Source organism: Hylaeus anthracinus, unplaced genomic scaffold (assembly GCF_026225885.1).
Source record: "Hylaeus anthracinus isolate JK02 unplaced genomic scaffold, UHH_iyHylAnth1.0_haploid 11981, whole genome shotgun sequence".
Lineage (NCBI taxonomy): Eukaryota > Metazoa > Arthropoda > Insecta > Hymenoptera > Colletidae > Hylaeus > Hylaeus anthracinus.
The window spans coordinates 4,661,278-4,676,363 of NW_026534329.1; the positions used below are offsets into that span (position 1 = coordinate 4,661,278).

General features: G+C 38.3%; 2 protein-coding genes across 2 annotated transcripts in view; both read left to right on the forward strand.

Annotated features, from left to right (window-relative positions):
* Positions 1–15,086, forward strand: part of LOC128885518 (uncharacterized) — a 224,820-nt gene that overhangs the window by 161,350 nt on the left and 48,384 nt on the right. The window contains exons 7-8 of the mRNA XM_054139599.1: positions 8,446–8,665; positions 14,256–14,376. Coding sequence (XP_053995574.1) covers positions 8,446–8,665; positions 14,256–14,376 — 341 coding nt within the window. The remainder of the gene's footprint in view (positions 1–8,445; positions 8,666–14,255; positions 14,377–15,086) is intronic.
* Positions 1–15,086, forward strand: part of LOC128885526 (RNA polymerase II elongation factor Ell) — a 255,314-nt gene that overhangs the window by 28,118 nt on the left and 212,110 nt on the right. The gene's annotated exons all lie outside the window — the stretch shown is intronic.

Consider the following 15,086-nt stretch of genomic DNA (forward strand, 5'->3'; position numbering starts at 1 on the left):
AAAAACGTATTACACTGCTCCGTAGCGCGCAGTATGATAAGACCCGAGACGAGGTTACTTATTGCTCGTGGAAAATCAGTGAAACACGATGAATGTAGCTGCAGACTCGCGAGACACGGTTCCACGCCAACCCCGTTTGCGTGTGACAAGATACATGTCAAGCAGGGCTCGTGGGACTCGTTACAGACGACAGAGGTCACAGTGATTCGAGACGGGTCTGACCTGGCATAGACGATATCAAACTAGTCTCATCTGGTACAGGTGATGTCAGACTGATTTTATCTGATATGGATAACGTCAAGTTGGTCTGAACCGGTGCAGTAGTAGACTGTACCAGACTAGTCTGATTTAATATAGTCGTCGTCGTGCTGATCTAGCCTGATATACGTTACATCTTATTGGTCGATGTAGACTATATTAAACTGATATGGCTTAATATAGACGGTATCGAACTGATATCACGCTGTGTAAACAATCTCAGATAATATAATCCTATATAAACCACGTCAATTTCGATTGACTCGATGTAATCTGTGACTTGCTAGACACGATACAGATGATACAGGATTCTCCAAACACGATACAAGAAACAGCTAATTTATATAAACGACACCAGGCTGTGCTGACGCGATATAAATGATATCAAACTGGTCCAATCGGACGCAAACAATAGCAACTAGCATGGCTGATTTCGAGAGGTCGTATCAGACTTGTTCAACTGATTTGAAATTGATATAATTCTATTTATGTAAGCGGTATCAAATTGATGTGGCTCTATACAAACAGTATCAGATTGATATTATTCTATACAGACGATATCAGATTGATGTGACTCTATATAAACGCTATTAGATTGGTCTGATCCGATACAGATGACATCTAGATTCAATTAACTTGACAACGGTTAACAATAGTCTTATCAGGTCCAACATAAACGATACAGGACACGTCGGACACAATGTGAATAATGTAGAACCTCTCGGATTCGATATCGAAAACATTTAATTCGTGGTAATGCAGACACTCTAGGTGTCGTAGAGTTTCGATAGTCTCAAGGGTACCGAGGATTCCGATATCGCTAATGTCCCATTACATACTCAGGTGTATAAGGAGTACCGATGGATTCCAGAAGTTCATAGAGTACCAAAGATTCCAGAAAGCCCTGAGGATATCGAGCATGCTAGAGGCTCCTGGGGTCCTTGAAATATCACGGATCCTTGTGATTAGGGAAGAATCTCGATACCTTTGGAACTGTTGAAACTCTCAGAGCTACTGAGAACCACTGACGCCTTCTACTCTTAGTCATTCTACAAAATGAGTATCTCTAGTACCGTTCAGGGTCTTGGTGTTTCAGAAACTTCTGAAACCATAGCAACATTTGAGTAATGATGTTGAAAAGTTAGGGTACATAAATTTCTGGGAGTAGAATGTTATGGGTAGGATATAATATTACGGCATATCAAGTATAGTGTGTCAGATATGGTTACCTACGTTAGCTCTGACGAGAAGGACTTGTATGTCGGATCTGACAAATTCGATAACCACTAACAGAACTATGTTCTTAGAGTCTATTGAATTTTGAAAGCAGCTACAGTGATTTCTACAAATTTCAGGTGGCTTTTCTTGAGTATTTTTAATTCAGTATAGAGTCCTCTTTATAGAGAATCCTGATTTATCTACATCGAGTCTCACGAGTCTCTAAAAGCTTTTATAATGGTTCGTAATTATCAGACTTGCCCTCGTCGTGTCTCACTGATCCAAAGACGTGTGCGAAGCTCGTGAAACTGAAATAAATATTGTCGAGTACCTTTTATGGGAACATATGACAGCAGTGTAAATGTTTTCTTTGATTACTTATCGAACGTGCAGAAGCGGAGCTTGATTTTTTGGAATGAAATAGTCGTAACGAAAATAAATTGGCTCGTGTTAGTAACAATTTCGAAGTGACCTACATCATTTTAAGTGGAACTATATATTTTTATCGCGGTTATCTTGACGGATTTCGTAAGTATTAAATGAAACTTAAGTATCGACATTGTAAAAATTTCGCCTTATATGGAAATCTGATTTGGCTTGGCTCGTGGAGGTTTATCTCATTTTTATGGCTGTCGTTCGTAGGTATAACTCGTAGACGACTGGCTAGAAATGCATGTCATTTATCTCACTGAAGGCGTCGTGAAACGACCGATAAGCTGGTCGCAATAAAAGTATATCACACTTCTTAACAGAGCGAAGGTGACCGCGTAACCTACTTAAATATTTTTATGTGTTAAAGTAGTGTCAAGCATATCTTAGTTCCTTTAAAAAAAAAAAAAAAAAAAAAAAAACATTGTTACAATAACATTGAAATTATAAAAATTCGCTACCTTGTTTCAAAATTCATAAAACTTCTGCACCTTCACCAAATTGTCTACGTGTAAGCCAGCCATACTGTACGAAAGGTTATGATTCCAGGCAAACGAAGATTCAGTGCTAGAAATAAGAGTAACGAAGAAATGATAGCGGAGATTCTTTTGATAACGATAGAATCTACTAATTCGCGTTCAGGAAAGTGTCAACGTGATTAAATCCCCCCGAAGAGCGAATTAGGCTCGTTAGGAACCCCGTTACAGGATAGAGACTAAGTTCCACGGCCATTTCTAGAACGTAAGACACGCGTCATCTAACATTAAGCTGCGACAATGCATCCTCGCGTATCCGGTGAAGGCTCTTCGTGGAGCTGGACTTTAACCTCTGATAACTTTTTTTCTTTTCACATGAACTGTGCTGCATTTTATCCTCATTTCCGCGCTATTTTCTTTCACGTAAGTGTGGCCCAACCTCTGTCTCTCTCTACCTCTTTCTTTCTTACTTTCGAACTTTCTTCTACCTGTCTGTCTACTATCTTTCTTTGCCTCTCTATCTATCTCTCTAACTCTTTCTCTATCTATCTATCTCTCTAACTCTATCTCTATCTATCTATCTATCTCTCTGTCTTTCTGTTTGATCACGTTCTGTGACTCTGAGATAAAGCAACGTTCGTAGCGATCCTAGACGAGTCGTTTCTTCTAGCGGCTAGGGTGAACGTCATGCGTACATGCATAAAGTATTTTTTGTACACAACTCGTCGCGAGAATTTGCAATAATCGCGAGCGTAGTGGTCCAAACGTACGTACGATCGCGATGTGTGTATGTATATGTGGGTCACGTATAGGATTTCGTGGACATGAGATGCTACCATTGGTCATGTAAACCGGGTGTAATTAGGCTAGTGCTAGGACTCTCCGATTCCTGCCCGTTGGTGTAGGATGTTCCTCGCGCATGGTCGATTCGAGTTCAATTTATACGGGTATCGAACTTCGGCTGTGTAACTGCAAATCGACTTTGCGAGGAGAATTTGCTGTCAGTGTTTCGTCGATGTCTCCGCTAAGCAGATTGTCTTCTTACCCGGAGCAGCAGTCTTTAACCTTTTCAAGCTCGCGACAGTTCGAAAGGAGATTCGTTGGCTTTCTTAGGCGCGACGCGATTAAACGGGGATTTTTTTAAATTCTACTTGCGCGTTTAGAATTAATTTGAACAGGAGTAGAATTTCGCAATGTGATATCATGGAGTATTAAATTAACTTTTGGATAGTTTTAATTTTATTTAATATATCGATACTAAATTCAATTTTAAGATGAATTTTATGTGATTTACTATTTAATATACAATTAAGCTGTGATTTAAATTTATCACTATTTAATGTCGAATGTAGTTCTAATTTAAATTGGATGTTATTCAACGTTCAATCAAATTGAAATTTGTAATTGATATTGTTTCATATTAAATTCAATTTCAATACAAATTTGATATCGATCAAATAACATCTTCTGACAAACATTCGTGACTCATGGTTATGAATCATCGTTCTAGGCGAATATTATCACAGACAATGTAGTACTAAAAATTCATGCCATTTCTTGCAAATTTCTCGTCTGATTACTAATTGAAATACTTTAGTTTTTATTAAAATCGAGTTGTTGAAAATTTGTAACCTAGATTCACTTCGAAGACGGTGAACTTCTCTCAATGATCTAATGATGACGTAAATGAAACATTTGCAAGGGGGTCCAAAAATATGAATTTTCCATTACCTTGATTACGCACAGACAATAGACATAGACGATAAAAATTTAACAGCTATTAAACTTCGTATACATGCTAACTTAACAAACTGGTAAGTAAATATTTTTACTTCAAGTAGGGTTAAAAAGAACTTACTATAAAGGCACAGAATTAATTTCTGTCCCTAATGTATTCCAAACCATGACAGATCACGATAACAGCTCCAAATACACGAGATCGACGACCCTGCGGCACTGTTTCCGCGTACCTAAATAATCAATGTCCCTTACGCGACTGAAACGTTGTGCGTATTTGCAACGCAAGTATTTTGCAACTTGGGCCGGATGGTGTTAGCAGTGCGTAGCGTAGCCGACTACCACGCTGGGTAGCCTAGGTTCGAATCCCGGGCATTCGCCCCAATTTTTTAAGATATGACTAATAAATATAAAGTATCGAGAAGCCTATGGCGTAAGATAAAAGTAATGGAAAAAATAATAACACGGGCGAATAGAAAGTAGCTCTGCAAGCACTATAAAACACACAGAAACATTTTCCAACTCGGCGGACATTGGCAGCATCGCGTAAACAGACGGTAAAAGTTGGGGAAAAAAAATGAGGAACATCCCGAGTCCACGGCGTCAACCCTATAGTGCTTTTTAGCGGATCGATGCTTTTACATCCCTTGCAGAGCGCTCCAATAGTGCGATACCTAGAAAAAACGTGTTCTCTCTTTCTCTATCTATCTATCTATCTATCTCTCTCAAAGTCCCCGATACTTTCAAACAAAATAGAAGCGAACGAATCGAAGCAAGGATGTTCGTTGAATCCATAGGAAAAGTTACTGTTTTCCGAGGGAGAAATGCCCGAATGAAATTCCCCTCTTCGATCATCCGACAGGAAGTCCTTTCGAAGTGTCGATACGAGAGAAAGATAAAAATCGAGTGAAAAGAACCGGGGCCAACGAAACCTCGAGATCTGCGGGCCGAACGTCCTGCATTCGAGAGACACGAGGAAAAATAGATCCCGGAACATCGAGGAACCGCGTGGTCGGTGCTACTCGCACGCCGCGCGGATCCTCGAAGGCTGCGACGCTGGCTGTGCAACTTTTCTTTCCCCATAAATCGACCAAACGAAATATAGAAATCGAGACGTTCTGCGAATTCGATATTCTCGTCGTGACTTCTGTCTTCCTCGAAATTCTTGCTTCCATGTTGGCATTCCTCGAAGTGGAAGCTGAGATGTACGCGTCGTTCCTTTGTTTTCTCCGAATTTGGAATTTATTCGGAGGAAATTATAAAATTGAAGAGGTAACGAATCGAATAATACGCGACTACGGTTGTTTAAAAGTAACGTAGATGACGTAAATAAATTCTTGGTAATGATACTTGGAAGAAATTTAGACGCAAGCATGTTATGCAAGACTATCCATTAGCATTGTATATACGTAGTTTTTGTAGAGAACACGTTTGCTCTGACGTGAATCCTTGGTAGTCTGGCTTAACATGTTTGCCTTTACATATTTTACTTAAATATCTCTCAAGTATAGTTTTCAAGATGTTGACGTCTCGTACAAATTTCTTCTATAATTATTTATTCGTTACAATTAACCTCTTCATTCATATTTATTCATTTTCGAAGAACAGTTAATAATTTATACGAATTAATTCAAATGCAAGTTCTGTAAATTAACGAACATAAAATGATACACTTTTAGATTCTTTAAAATTAGAAAATTCGAAGCAACAAGGAAAGATGTTCGTCTTATTATTTCTTAACCACATATTATTGTAAACTTGAACGTACACACCTTCAACAATTTCAATTTTAATTTCCAGACTCGTTATTCTGAACCTATGACACTGATAATTATTGTCATTCACGAAGAAGGCAATTATCAATGACCAAAATATCAAACTAAAGAAACTGTTTCAAAGAATTTGCACTGGCAATCGCTAACTAATAACCAATTACTCTACTCCTGACACTTCCCAACTAATTATCATAATTTCTACCTCAAATTCAAAGCACAGACGACGCAACCATTCCGTACAACGACGTTAGCCTCGTGCACCAAACCAATTCCGCAAATTCTTTATCTCGGCTCCACTTCGGGACTGTCTAACACACTTCGGGTCACAAAGTGGCAAAATGTCTATTACTCGTTGGAAGAAGGGAAGTAATTGGATTGCCTGTGCATGTGCCACGTAGCCTGCACAGCCAGCGTAAGCAGTCGACAAGCGCAACACCATACCCGCACAAACAAACACACACACACACACATACACGAAACAGTTAAAGGATTAGCCTCCTCGTCTGGCTTTTCCCACGCGTTGTTAGCCCCCTCGTTAGAGGAGATTCGAAAGGACGCCAGCCGCGATACTGTGCGGTACCAGGCATCGTATTTCGAACGGAGATCCTTGCGAATCTCGCACGCGGCTGAACATCCACCCAGAAGTCCCCCCTTTAAACCCAACCCACCCACCCTAGCCCCACCCCCGCCCTCTACCCCTGTTTAATCTGTGTACACAGGATTGCGTATGTAATTAGGTCTCGCAGGCACCAACGCTCCCGGCACGTTATGATCTTGTGTGTAACTATACGCGCGTGATAGATTTGGCGTGATTGGCAGCGTGTTCGAGAGTGTTTGGGCGTCTTGCAAAATGGTGTTTGATTCTGCATGGGACCGACAAAGTCTGAGCCGAATTCGAAGAATGACGAACGACTGGCGGGATCGAGAACGCAGACGCGGAGAGACGGAAATTTAGTCTGGATTTTTTCAGAGACTCTTGGGTTCGAGGAGTATAGACAGTGGCTCGTTGTGCAGGGGGAGGATAGAGGTGTTGTGAACACTGAAGGAAATTCTAAAATAAAAATCGAAGTATTGGTGGTAAACGGGTTTTTTTTTTTATCAAATATTAAATGTTGATTATTGGTTAATGCGACGATAGAAATAATTTTAAATTAATCGAGAAGTGTAAAATGAAGGATAAAAATATGTTAGTAGTATATATTAATAATAGAGGATTCCTAATATGAAGGATATAGGAATGTTACTTTGTTTATGTAACGTGCATTTTGAAGGCCTTGTTTAATCAGGCCTATAAACAGATGCGTTTGTTGAATAGACGTAGTACAACGTGCCACTGGATATAGTACCAAACTTCAAGGATCTTTTGATCATTTTAGCCTATCCAATAGAAATTAATAAAGCTAGTCTTGGTCCTACTCGATTCTCTGGGAAAATAGGGAAAATAGTTACCAAAGAATACAGTCGAACATATTTTCAAAAAATCACTTTTTCCTATCCATACTAGCCCTGTAATCAAGAACAGAAAAAGGCTCCATGTAGAATTTATTTCACAATTCATTTCTTTAATAACCATATTAATAAATATATCAAAAATTTAAACGAAGAATGGAGAAATCATGGAATGTTGTCTACATACGTTCAAAAGTTTGTGCATTTGGTACAGTTGAAAGGTTAAACCGCCTCTGCGATTTCGACGAACTAGTTGAGCGCGAATGCTGACACCTCGACTCTCTGCTCGAACGAGTCAATCCCAGATAACGGAATAACCATGAAGAATCAAGTTCGTGCTTTCTGAAAAACCAGAACAAAAAATAAACAGCTGCGAAAACTGATTCGAATTTCAAAAATGTTATTTTATAATTCCGGTCCTTTGAAACTGACATCTCACGAATCCCTTTAATATCGAGGCCTTTTAGATCCTTCCATGAAGGGCTATTATGCTCGAGAGGTCGATTTCCCATTAAAACGACTTACGACGCGTCAAGTCCCTTGATCAAATTTTCAACCCCGGCAGCCGTCAGCTGTGATTTGCCCGTCTCTTGGCGATTTCATTTTCTTTCCACGATTGTCAGCCGATTAACGTAAAAAAATAGAAAATTCAACGATCTCGCGAAGGAAAGAAAATCAGAGATAAGTTTTCCTTCGTTCCGCAGGAACTGCCGATGGAAATGCTTTCCGTTGAAACGCAAAATTCTTTGCATCTCGAAAATTCAAGATCGCTCGAGAAGCTTCTTTCCAAACCGTCTCGAATCCAAATTAAATAAATATTTGACGTTATTTATTTACTTAATAAAATTCCTTCTTTTCAGAGCAATATACGTGTCGAACACCGAATAATCAGAAAATCATGGCTTTCTCAGTTGAAATCCGTTGGATGTAAGAGACTTTGGAAATTAGCTCTTGAATTGATCGCAGAAGCAGCGAGCCGAGGTTCGAGTTGTGTGTGTGTGTGTTTAAAGAAACCGTTTCCAACCCCATCCACCACTCCCGTTTACTCGACGCTTTCTATGCGCGCATTTTAACGACGCTGTGCAACGCTGAAACCCCCGCAGAAGATGCACGTGTACAAGAAAACGCTGCAGGCAATGATCTACCCGATCTCCTCGACGACACCGCACAAGTTCTTCACCTGGACAGCGACGTCGCCGACCTACTGCTACGAGTGCGAGGGTCTTCTCTGGGGCATTGCTCGACAAGGGGTGAGGTGCACGGAGTGCGGTGTCAAGTGCCACGAAAAGTGCAAAGACCTGCTCAACGCGGACTGTCTGCAAAGTGAGTAGCCATTGTCCACTTTTCTTCACTTTTAACTCACCTGGGTACAGCGAGTCCTCCGGTTACGTGCCGTTTTGTATGCGCACTAACGATAATCGATATTCTTTTTAAGCGTTTCACATTTTTGGAAAGTACACACGAAAGTACACATCGTTTTGCAACGATATAATCACGTTAATCGAGGACTCACTTTCACCCACATGAAGTAGGAAGAATCACGAGGTTTCCGGTTGTCTTCTATATTTTTGGAACAGAAAACAAACGTGATCGTAAACTATTTAAATTATAAGAAGATTGATTGAGGGTTTACTTGTGCTTGAACTAGGAATTGACTTTCAAGAAACATCCCCCCGATTCTAAACTTAGTAAACGAATAAGATATTGAAGAATATTAGTCCTTCTTTTTTACCAGCTGATATTCATGCTCGAGCAATGAAAGCAGGAGAACACATCTATTACAGAAGATAAAGAAACAGTAAATTATATAAAATTATTCAACAGAAAGATAATAAACTCGACGATCCGACATTACGGTATATTGTATTGTACGTTCTTGTGTAAATGCATATTCTTCTAGGGTGAAAATTCGCAGACGGTAGCTGCATACGAAACAGAATGCGGAGACATTAACTCATCGCGAACTATGACGTTGATACGCGAGAAAATTATACCGCGCTTCTCCTCCCTTAATTGCCAGAAGTAATTAACGACGTCTAATGTCTGCCACGTGAAACTCGAGTGCGAAAAACAGGGCAGACTCGACTTCGAAGAGACTGGTTTCGTGTATCGAATAGGTCACGATATCTATCCAATCCTGATTCGAGTTTCCTTTACCAATTGTATCCATTGATCATTAGACAAGGAAAAATGTATTTTCTACCTACCTACCTATGACAACAGTTTCATATCTTTAATTCCATTTTTAAATAACATTTTCATCTCATTTCATTCAAAGTGCGCGCAACAATATTTTCATCGTTCAATTTAGAGACAGACTCTAAGACATGCAGAGTCTGCATAGAGTCAATCCGTCGCGCAGGTAATGCATCTACGAGCCGCGTTACTAATTTCTCGCGCGAACGTGTTTCAAGTCTGTAAAGTTTGGAAACCAATTCCACTTCGGCCGTTTCGAAGATTAATATCACCGAGGAGTCTTATTTGCGCGTGAAAGTATTTGAAAGTTGTACGACTTGAAATACGATTGTGTTTTAATAGTTCTGGAAACTAATTTCTCGGGATATACAGGGCTTTCCTCCTGGCTGAACATTTTCTCTTGACTACAAATCGTTGAAACTAATTCGAGTATTACTCCGGACGATAGCTCGCTTGACGCTGGATTTAATTCTCGATGCGTGTAACCGTTTCGATTGAATTAATACAATGTAATGAATAACTATCGCTAGTTCGTTTCGAATGCAACAAGTTTTCGGTATAATTAACTCGCTGTTCTGCACTCGGCTGTTACAAAATCAGTGATCGTGTAATAACGACGTCGTTACTCGTGGAATGATGTAACTATTGCGACATAGAGGAACTGTGAATAATACGTCAAACCTGCATCAAATATATAAAATACAGTACGAAATAATTAAACGAGAGGAGGAACGAGAGTCTCTACAGATATATCGGACATGAAATAATAGAATGAAAGCAAAAAAGCAAAAATTAACATTGTAAATTAACTTGTCTATGAAACCAAGGTACGTGAAGAAATGAAGTATGTATCATGAACAAGTGTCGCACCATGTGTGACATAAAATATTCGTCTAAAATATTTAGTTGGTTTATTTTGTGTAATTTGTACCTGCGTATTTAAAAGCATTTACTGCGTTAATTAAATTAACTGCAAGTGTAGCGTGGGCTGCGGTTTCCCAATTAAATGGTGCTGGCAAGTGTGTAAAGGTCATAGAATAATAACAATTTTGAACAGTATTAAACAGAAAATAATAGATTGTCTGAAGCAGTGATGGTGGAAATATTAATATAGAGGGATTATGGTCTTGATTTCAAATAACAATGAGAAATAATCTTACTGATCCCTATTTCTGTATTTAACAATATCCACATATTAATATTAATATATGCATATGACTCGACACGACTGTAAATTATTATCATTCGTAAGTATTAATACTGAGATTATTTATCCTATAGATTATTGTTATTTGTCAATAATATTTATTTATGTGGTTAACTTCACTACGCTTTATTATCACTACTACTGTTTTATTAACGTAATATGGCTTTAAATACTGATAATATTTTGTATTCATATAAAATATATATAAAAGAATGAAGTAGATAAAAGAAACCTTTTTTACAGCAAAAATAGGATAATATTTTCTCGTTTATACAGTGACTGTACTTTTTGTTACTTAACATTTAATAATTACTTGACGCGAAAGGTCTTTGTAACCAGAGAGCAACTTCTTTGAATAACGATCGTCTTATTCATTTCTTTCTCCTCGGTGCTTGTAGCAGTTTGCATCATTAAATAATCTACGAAGAGGCTAAGTCTTTATTTTTTGCGACGGTGGGTTGTCGCAAAGGAATGTCGCGGTCTAATTAATAAACTGCGCCGTCGTTCAAGGAAATACAAAATTTATAACGAGGGATAGCAAATCATAAAATAAAGAATTGATTCGATCTACACTCAGGTATTAGAAATATATTTAATCCTCGAGCCAAATTATCACAATATCTGCAAATATTTTATAAATTCGTTTATCGATTAAAATTTTATCATCAGTTTTCCTTCGCTCTTTCATATTTGCATAATTTATATGGACTGTAATAAACAAATTCAGAAGCTAGAAGCAATGTGGGTCGTGAGAATTAAATAACAGCGCACATGAAAGATAAAAGCACATAACTGGAACATATATGTTCTTATTTAACACTCAACCGAAGCTGAATTTTCAACGAAACAACGAGTGGACATAATCAACGCCGTTATTTGTCGAGAGGTACATTTCACCAGAAATAAATTTTATTTCGTAAAACAGCAGAAATAATTCTACCGAAACAGTGTCGAGGACACTCGAAATACCTCGACTTCAGTCGGAATTTCAATTCATTCCGAACAAACGCTTCCCTGTTTGTCTTTTCTCATCTTTCGCCACTTCTTCCCTTCTCCGCAATCTCAACGACTGTACGAATACAGTTTTCACCGATATATTTTCCAGCACGGATTACAATTCCAATATATACTTTTTCGCAAAAATATGGAATTTTGTAAAATCCTAACTCCTTGGTCTAGTACCGGCCACGGCTCCTTGGTGTTGTCCAAACAAATTCTATTTAAAAAAGAGCTCTTCCATTACCCGGCGAATCCTTGAATTAGTAATTATTTGGTAGAGGACTGACTTAGCTAACTAACTTAGCTTAAACTAACTTAGAACTCACGCGACCACGCGACTTCCAAAGTTATTTGCTATTAAATATATATATATATATATATATCGATTATGAATGCAAAATTAAAATAGATGGATATAAAATTCGTTTATAATTTTAATAAAAAATATTAAATTCTTGTAGCTTAACAAATACGAGCAATGTGAAGCTCGACCACAGCTCCTTCAACGGCTTGCACCTGTAATAAACAGCAATATTGCTAATCCTATTTCCAATTAGAAGATCCTTTGTTGCTCGTGTAATCTTGTGGTAACCTGGGCCAGCGTGGTCTGGACTAGCTCTACTTTCCCATCGAGCTTCCCAAGCGTGGCCTCATTTGCCACGAAGTGCACGTTTGTGAGCACCAAACACAACGAATTTAACCAACATTCGACGTGGAGCTCCTTCTCAGGTCGAATTGGGACGTTTCGAGTACAAAAGCGTTCTGCAATGCACCCAGGGAAAGTGGAAATTGTGTAATCCGAGATAAGTAATGAAAAATATTGGAATTTCTTGGAATTTCGGTCGCACAATAAAAGAGAATCTGGTGTGACGAGAAAGGATCGATTTCAATCGAAGAAACGATGGATTTCGAGATTAAAGCTGGCCTCTAGCGAGCAGTGGAACTTTGATTGGATTATCGAGTATCGCTACAAGTGAAATTACTTTTGTTCCGTTGGAAATGAGAGGAATTGAAAATGGAAAAAATTCCACATAAATAGTGTTTTACGATTAGTTTATCGAGTATCATTAAAAATCGGATTACGTTTGTTCTGTCTGAAATGGGACGGTATGGAATGGTATGTTGTCGAGTATCGTTTAAAATGAAATTACTTTTGTTCTATTTGAGTTGTGAGTAATGGAAAAAATTTCGTAGGAATTGTTTTTTACAATTGGGTTATCGAGCATCAATCAAAATTAAATGGAGTAAAGGGTATAAAATCGAAATAGTTGAAAATAAATTGTATTCTACAATTAAATTATCGAAAATCGTTAAATAAACATGATTTTTGTTGTACATGTATTCAGGAAAATAGAAGATGTCCAAAATTCCGTATAAATTATATTTTTCCCAGAATTCCCATAATAAAACATCTATTAATTAAACTTTAACGTTTTATGGATTGTTTCGTTAATTACCCTAGGTATATTTTCAAACGTTCGTACGAGAATATCGGTAATTAGTTACGCGTCGACGCTGACATTTAAATTCTTTATGAAATTAATTATTAATCGAGCATCGTAGCGTGTATGACAATTAAACATTGCAATGAAAATTTCACATAAATTATTTGTACGGTTTACGTAGCAAAGCCTGTCAGAGTCATTTACTCGACGTTCGCAATGATTTCATATACATTATTTAAACAATTTACGCGACAAACCTGTCAAAAGCATTCACTCGACGTTTGATCCGTCTGCATTCGAAATTAGGCTCGTACAATCGTATCATTTTCCAACAATTCCAACCAAATTACTGTTTGTCGTTTCAAATCTCTAACGCTCTAGTATATTATTAATACACGGAACGGTTGTAGCATTCTGGAATTGCAATTAGTAAATATCAAGGAATATTTCAGAGAAGAATCGAAAAAAAGCAAGTACAGAACGAAAATATAATTAACTTCTAACGTACAGACAGGTACTATACTAAAAACAGATCAATTATTTAAGTATTTATTAAGTACCTTAAGGATTATTCCGTTCCCAAGCTCGTTAGCTGCAAGTCAACAATTAAACCAAGCACAAGTCAGCCACTGTTAATCGTTCAATTCATATAACTACGAGTTCCAAGCCTTCTCCTATCACAGATCATCTAGATTCGAAGCTACGTCTGCATATTGTTGCAGCTGCAGTGATAAGAAGCACCTGGAAACCTAATTCATTTTTCTATACACCTTGCTACTCTTCAACGTTTAACTGCACGCGAAGTATTCTCACTAGGTGCCTATCTCGAAGTCAAGCAAATTTAGAACGCTAGACTTTCGACTCTCGCGTTAACGGTTCCCTTTCATTTTAGCCAATTTAAGTGGTTCATTCGCGAGTGAAATAATTGCGCGGAGAAAGAGAACACTCGTTCCAAACTGAATGTTTCATTTTCTTCATTAGAGGCCTCTGTCGGTTCACGAGCAGGCTGAACCGTATAACGTGGCTCGAGCCGAGCATTCACCCGGCGTTTGTTTCATTTTCCCAGGGGCGGCTGAGAAAAGCTCGAAGCACGGGGCCGAGGATAAGGCGAACAGCATAATCACGGCCATGAAGGACAGAATGAAGCAGAGGGAGCGGGAAAAGCCGGAGATTTTCGAGCTGATCCGGTGAGTCCTTCTTAGCTTATCTTTGCCTTCTTTCTTCCTTCTTCTTCTGTCGCAGCACAGCCGACGCGACGGAAAGCGCCGTCGATCGTCGGCAACGCACGATTTTCAGGGAAGAAAAAAAAGTCGATCGACAGCGGTCCATCCGACGGGATCGACGATGATCCGTCTGTCGCCATTCCTCGCCAATTTTACCCGTCCACGGTTCGCTCAACTTCGAAATATGTATGCAGGAGGGTACAATGTAAAACACTCTGGGTCAATTCTTCGAGAAAATAGAAGTCGAAAAGTCCTTTTGCATTTTGCAATTTGGAAACAATGGAATATAGGATCATATAAACACTCGATCGATACTTTTATCCTTATTTTATTTATTTATGAAAGCTTGGAAGAAGCCATATTCTATAAACGAAAAATATAGACAAGAAAATAACAGAAAGAATACGTGTATAATGAAAGATACACAAGTCTGAATATAGTTAAAGACCTATCGTTTTTGGACAGAGCTCAGTCTTTCATTTAAGATATTTTTGCATTTACTAAATAATATTGTTCCAACAAGAAGCTTCGTTGCTGAGATATAAACAGTTAATACCATTAGCACTCTCGATGCTCAATATCCCCTTAATTTTACTATATAGAGTAATAATAAAAATATGAAACCTCCTAAGATCAATTATTCATGTGCATAGGAATCAAAAAGTCCTTTACCG